The sequence below is a fragment of the Pan paniscus genome, chromosome 16 (genome assembly GCF_029289425.2).
Source record: "Pan paniscus chromosome 16, NHGRI_mPanPan1-v2.0_pri, whole genome shotgun sequence".
NCBI classification, from domain to species: domain Eukaryota; kingdom Metazoa; phylum Chordata; class Mammalia; order Primates; family Hominidae; genus Pan; species Pan paniscus.
Window position 1 is genome coordinate 64284953 of NC_073265.2, and position 6196 is coordinate 64291148.

The 6196-nt window shown below is 49.2% G+C and overlaps 1 protein-coding gene across 2 annotated transcripts in view; it reads left to right on the forward strand.

Annotated features, from left to right (window-relative positions):
* PPCDC (phosphopantothenoylcysteine decarboxylase) overlaps window positions 1-5862 on the forward strand; it is a 42914-nt gene extending 37052 nt beyond the window's left edge. Inside the window, exons 6-7 of one of the 2 annotated variants that reach the window (XM_034939151.3) lie at window positions 28-130; window positions 1482-5862. In XM_034939151.3, coding sequence (XP_034795042.1) covers window positions 28-130; window positions 1482-1503 — 125 coding nt within the window. In that variant the 3' untranslated portion in view covers window positions 1504-5862. The remainder of the gene's footprint in view (window positions 1-27; window positions 131-1481) is intronic. The other variant, XM_034939152.3, reaches the window with a different exon arrangement.
* Window positions 5863-6196: the final 334 nt, after the last annotated feature.

Genomic DNA, 6196 nt, shown 5'->3' on the forward strand with positions numbered 1-6196 from the left:
GAGACAGGGTCTTACTCTTTCATCCAGGTTGGACTGCAGTGGTGCGATCATGGCTCACATACAGCCTCGACTTCCCTGGACTCAGGTGTTCCTCACACCTCAGCCACCAGAGGAGTAGCCAGGACCACAGGTGAGAGCCACCACACCCAAGCAATCTTCCTGCCTCAGCCTCTCAAATTGCTGGGATTAAAGGTGTAAGCCACCGCTCCTGGCCCTGAAGATTTCCTCCTCTCAGAAGAGACCATGGCCTGGCCCTGGCTTGGGAGCTGATATGTTACCTGGAACTTCTGGAAATTGCTCTCCTGGCAGGGGAGAAGTTGAATTCTGGTGTGCCATGCTTGGGGGAAACTGGCATGATGGAGGGAAGAGAGAGAAGGCTGTGGAAGGGAACTCAGGTTTATCTGGCTCCTGGCCTGTGCCAAACCCTGCATTTAAGCCTCCTAAACATCCTTCCAGATGGGCATTGTTATTCCCATTTAAGAAATAAGAGGCTGGGCGGCTGGGCGCAGTGGCTCATGCCTGTAATCCCAGCACTTTGGGAGGCCAAGGCGGGCAGATCACGAGGTCAGGAGATCGAGACCATCCTGGCGAACACAGTGAAACCCCGTCTCTACTAAAAATACAAAAGATTAGCCAGGCGTGGTGGCGGCACCTGTAGTCCCAGCTAATTGGGAGGCTGAGGCAGAAGAATGGTGTGAACCCGGGAGGTGGAGCTTGAAGTGAGTGGAGATCCTGCCACCGCACTGCAGCCTGGGTGACAGAGCGAGACTCCATCTCAAAAAAAAAAAAAAAAAAAAAAAAGCGGCTGGGCACAGTGACTCACGCCTGTAATCCTAGCACTTTGGGAGGCCGAGGTGGGTGGATCATGAGGTCAGGAGTTCGAGACCAGCCTGACCAACATGGCGAAACCCCGTCTCTACTAAAAATACAAAAATTAGCCAGGTGTGGTGGCATGCACCTGTAATCCCAGCTACTCAGGAGGCTGAGGCCGGAGAATCGCTTGAACCCAGGAGGCGGAGGTTGCAGTGAGCAGAGATTGCACCACTGCACTCCAGCCTGGATGACAGAGCAAGACTCTGTCTCAAAAAATAAAAAATAAAAAAAGACATAACCTGTGCTAGGTGTGGTGGTGTGCACGGGCAATCCTGGCTACTCAGAGGCTGAGGCAGGAAAATCGCTTTAGCCCAGGAGTTTGAGTCTATAGTGTGCCATGATTGCGCCTGTGAATAGCCACTGACTCCAGCCTAGGCAACGTAGGGAGACCCTATCTCTAAAAAATGATGATAATAAGAGGAACCTGAGGCCCAGAAAGAAGGATATAACTGAAATTGACCCAATAGTTCCATAGACAGCTTTTCCTGATAAACAGAAATGGACACATCTTGTCTTAAAGCTGGAAACTCACCAGATTCAGACAATGAGATACCAGGTGTCTCAAAAAGTATCAAAGAATCTCATACACAGTTTTTCCTGATAAACAGAAATGGACACATCTGGTCTTGAAGCTTGAAACTCACCAGATTCAGACAGCGAAATACCAGGCCTCTCAAAAAGTAGGAAAGAACTGAAACTCACAGAGCATAGCATCCAGACAATGAGACCCAGGCCCCTCATTATCATGATTACTTCCTTACCCCTCTGGAGTTCCTGTTTTCCCTTACATTGTTACGTTTCTTCCCTGCTGTACAAACCCCTAATTTTAGCCAGGGAGATGGATTTGAGACTGAGCTCCCATCTCCTTGGCCACAGCACTCAATTAAAGCCTTCTTCCTTGGCAATCCTGTGTCTCAGTCATTGGCTTTTTGTGTGACCAACAGCAGGACCTAGACCAAACCCCTGGTGTGTCAGCAACCTAACCACAAACCAAGCATGGCCTCTTAGAGGGGAAAGTAGAAATAGTGGTGCTGCTAACACAGGCTGGACCTGAGCTAGGAATAGAAAGAAACACAGGCTGACTGTATTTTGTCTAAACTGGGCACTTCTGAGAGTGAAAAGGGGCAATTAACATGCCAGGACAATAGGCATCAACTGGACTGTTCTGGGCAAACCAGCATGTATGGTCACTACTCACAGAGCACCAGAAGGAAGCCATGCTCTGTGAAGCAATGGCCACCATTTACAATTTAATTCTCACAGCAACCCTAAGGTGGATATTGTTGTCCCCTGGCCATTTCTCCTGAGAGCAAGAATTTGACAAATGAGGACCCTGAGGTTCAAATAAGTTACTTAACTTTCTTTTTTTTGGGACGGAGTCTTGCTCTGTTGCCCAGGCTGGGGGTGCAGTCTCGGCTTACTGCAGCCTCCACCTCACGGGTTCAAGTGATTCTCCTGCCTCAGCCTCCTGAGTAGCTGGGACTACAGGTGCGCATCACCACGCCCAGCTAATTTTTTGTAGTTTTAGTAGAGACGGGGTTTCACTATGTTGGCCAGGCTGGTCTCGAACTCCTGACCTCCGGTGATCCACCTGCATTGGCCTCCCAAAGTGCTGGGACTATAGGCATGAGCCACTGCGCCTGACCGGTTACTTAACTTTCTCAAGGTCCCACAGCTAGTAAGTGAGGAAGCTCTGGCAGGCTCCAAGCCCTTGCTCTTTCTGTGAGTCATGTTGCCTCCAAGGCCCAGGGCCATTGGAGGAAGACCAGAGGAGGAGGCCAGCTGGAGGGAACGAAGCTTGGGTCTTGGAGGGTGACAGGCCAGTCACCAGACAATCCCTGAAGTCTCCGTATGGCCTCTCCCAGGGCTGGCTTGCAAGAGAAGGTGAGTGTGTAGTGGGGGTTTAGGGCAGGGTAGAGGCCCCCCAGGCTTCCACAAGGATCGTCCTGGGCTTCCAGGAAGGCGTGACCAAGGCAGAGGCTTGCCTGGGAATTTTCTAGGAAAGAAGTCATGCCCTGAGTTGCCCCATTTTTATGATTGGAGAACAGGAACACTGATACATCGAATGGCAGGTATCCTGGAGCCAGGACTGTCCCCTCTGGTCTATAGATTCTGCCATGGCCCTGGCTCAGTCTCTCTGGAACTCAGAGAATCGTGGTGGTCTGGGATGCAGGAATACTCCAGATTAGCAGCAGAAGGTGTGCAAGCATAGGCATGCATGCATGCAGAATTTGTAAGCCTCAGGGGTTAGTTCTTGCTCCATTCACAAGCCAGCCTGACCCTCCAGAGTGGACCAGTGGCCACAGCATAGAAAATGGAGGGCACAGGCCAAAGCTCAGATGGCCTTTGGAATCACCTTGACTTCTGACATCACAGGCAGATGGGTAGGAAATAGGCCACCAGTCATCCAGTCAGGTGGATCACAGCACCTGCTCGCACCTGGGCCTGGGCCAGTGCTGGCTCTCAGGGGGACAAGTCTGCCTGCGGTACTTCACACAAGCACAATGGCCTGAGGCCTCTGCAAGCCAAAGTTGCATAAGCAAGGGCTGATCATATGTCTTCATTCATTTATTAATTTTTTTAATTAGTAAGGTTATTTGAAGTAGTTTTAAGTTCACAGCAAAACTGAGTGGAAAGTACAGGGAGTTTCCATATCCCATATCCCACTGTCCCCACACATCCACAACCTCCTTTCATTCATTCATTTTTTTTCTTTTTTTGAGATGGGGTATCCCTCTGTCACCCAGGCTGGAGTGCAGTGGTGTGATTTTGGCTCACTGCAACCTCCGCTTCCCAGTCTCAAGTGATCCTCCCACCCGAGCCTCCCCTGTAGCTGGGACCACAGGTGCGTCGCACCATGCCCAGCTAATTTTTTTGTATTTTTGGTAGAGACAGGGTTTTGCCATGTTGCCCTGTCTGGTCTCGAACTCCTGAGTTCAGACGATCCAACTTGGCCTTCCAAAGTGCTGGGATTACAGGCATGAGCCACCATGCTTGGCCTGTAAGAAAACATTTCAAGTGGTCAGTTTTCAAGACATGATAAATCTAAGTACTGGCAGCCAGCCTGAAAATGTAACAAACCACAGGGCTCATGCATCTAGAAGGTCACAATAAATGAACAGAATGTAGAGGAGGGGTCAGCTCATAAAAGGGAAAAAGTTTCATTATTGGGAAATCTAAACTTAAGTGGGGAAGGGGATGGGGTATAATCTTATAAGGGGGATAAGAAAATGTAGGCAATATCCGGGAAGATTGTAACCCCATAGTACTCAACCAATGAGGAACTGGGGGAGGGACTTCTGTGCTAAGGGATAAATTACCTGCTGTGACTGTCCCAGGCGTGCCTGCCTGCAAGACACCTGATCTTGCAAGACCACTATTAGAAGTCTCACTTTAACTGTTCTTCATGCCTCTAAGTCCATTCTTTGGGTTTGGACAGGTGAGCATGTTTCTCACAACCTGGGGGCCTGTCTGGGATCTCTGTGCCTGCATGGAGTGGGACTCTGGCCAAGAGGGGAGACATGTCCTACTCAATTTAGGTGGCCTGCTCTGTCGGGCATCCCGGCTCCCCACAGAAGCCATAGACAAACCCAAGACTTATTCAGGAGACAGTTGAGATGACGCAGGGAGAAAAGCGGGCATCGTGGCAACCAGGCAACCTTGTGTGTGAGCCAAGGTGGAAAATTGGACTGTAAGTACTGCCTTGGTGGTTGGGCATTTTCGGCGGTTGAGTGTGTGTGTGACTGAGACGTATCTTAGATACAAAGTGAGTGCGGAGTCCTAATCCGTGGTTCTGTTCTCCCGAGAGGGAAATGGCTGGACACAGATGAAGCGATTCTCGGGGTGTGCAAGAAACCTCCAGTAAAGGGGGGTTGAGTACGCAGGGAAACTCAGACACAGAGACTGACTGAAAATGGGAAACAGGAATTCTAGGCCTAGGGGACAAAGGAAAGAGGGAGCCAAAGAGACTCCTCTGACATTCCCCCAGATAGTCCTTTGGGGAGAATGTGGCAGGTTTGGAGGGACAACCCTTGAACCAGGGACAAGGAAAAGCAAAAGATAATAAAGCATTGCTGTTTTATCTGGCCCAAAGACCCCATTTGTAAGCCTTCAGGGTTTTGGCCCGAGTTTGGCTCAGATGAGGATTGGGTGTGCCAAGTTTTAATTCTCTATGTGAATGATAAAACCCCATCCTCACAAGAAGAGATGTTATGCTCTCTGCTGGATCAAGGAATTAGCCCCCATGTTTCCCTTCAAAGAAGAAGAAAAAGAGCCTAGTAAAAAGCCCTCACCCAGGGAAAAGCCCTGGGACCCCCTGTCATGCATGCCCCCTCCATATGTCTCACAAAATAGGGGACAGGAAGATCAAGGGGCAGCAGGAGGGTTAGACGAAGAAAGACCTGGAGACCATGGGGAAGCTGAACCAACTGCTCCTTTAAATCCTTATCCAAATTTAAAAAAAGAATTAGAACAGTGTAAGAGGGATATTGAAAACTTCCCTATCCCTTTCACACAGCAGGCATCTAGCATGTTCCCTTTTAGGGAAGTTCTCGTGGGACAGGGAGAGATTGGCTTTGTAAATGCTCCTCTTACAAGTACTAATGTTAGGAATTTCAAGAAGGAAATGAAACCACTCCTAGAAGATCCCCTCGGTTTAGCAGACCAACTGGACAAATTCATAGGACCTAGCTTTTACACCTGGGCTGAAATGATGTCTATCTTAAATATCCTGTTCATAGGAGAAGAAAAGGGAATGATTAGGAGAGTGGCCATGACTATCTGGAAGAGGCAACACCCTCCCAGGCAAGAAGTCTTGACAGTCGAACAAAAAACTTCCAAATGTCAATCCCAAATGGGATAATAATGATCCCAGGGACCAGGCCCAAATGCAGGACCTCAGAGAACTGATAGTTAAAGGGGTCAAGGAGCCCACTCCTAGGACACAAAATGTCTCAAAGGCATTCGAGATTCAACAAGAAAAAGAGAAAACTCCCTCTGCATTCCTGCAGAGGCCAGAGATCAGATGGAAAAAAAAAAAACTCCAGATTAAGTTCAGAGAACCCAGTAAGGCAAAGCCTTTTAAAAGTTAACTTTGTAACTAAGAGCTGGCCTTGTGGGCCAGGAAGTGCAGCTGCAGGTGGTGGGGTGGCAGGTGTTGCAGAGCAGGAGCAGACAGCTGAAATAAAGGTAGACAGTGTGAGAGAGCTAGTGTGAGTAAACCCCTGATAAAAGAACTAATGTCTATAGTATACAAAGGGAGTCTCTGGGGACCCCAGGCCCTGTGTAATGCAATACTTAGTGAGGCAGCCTTGTTGGCTGGGGT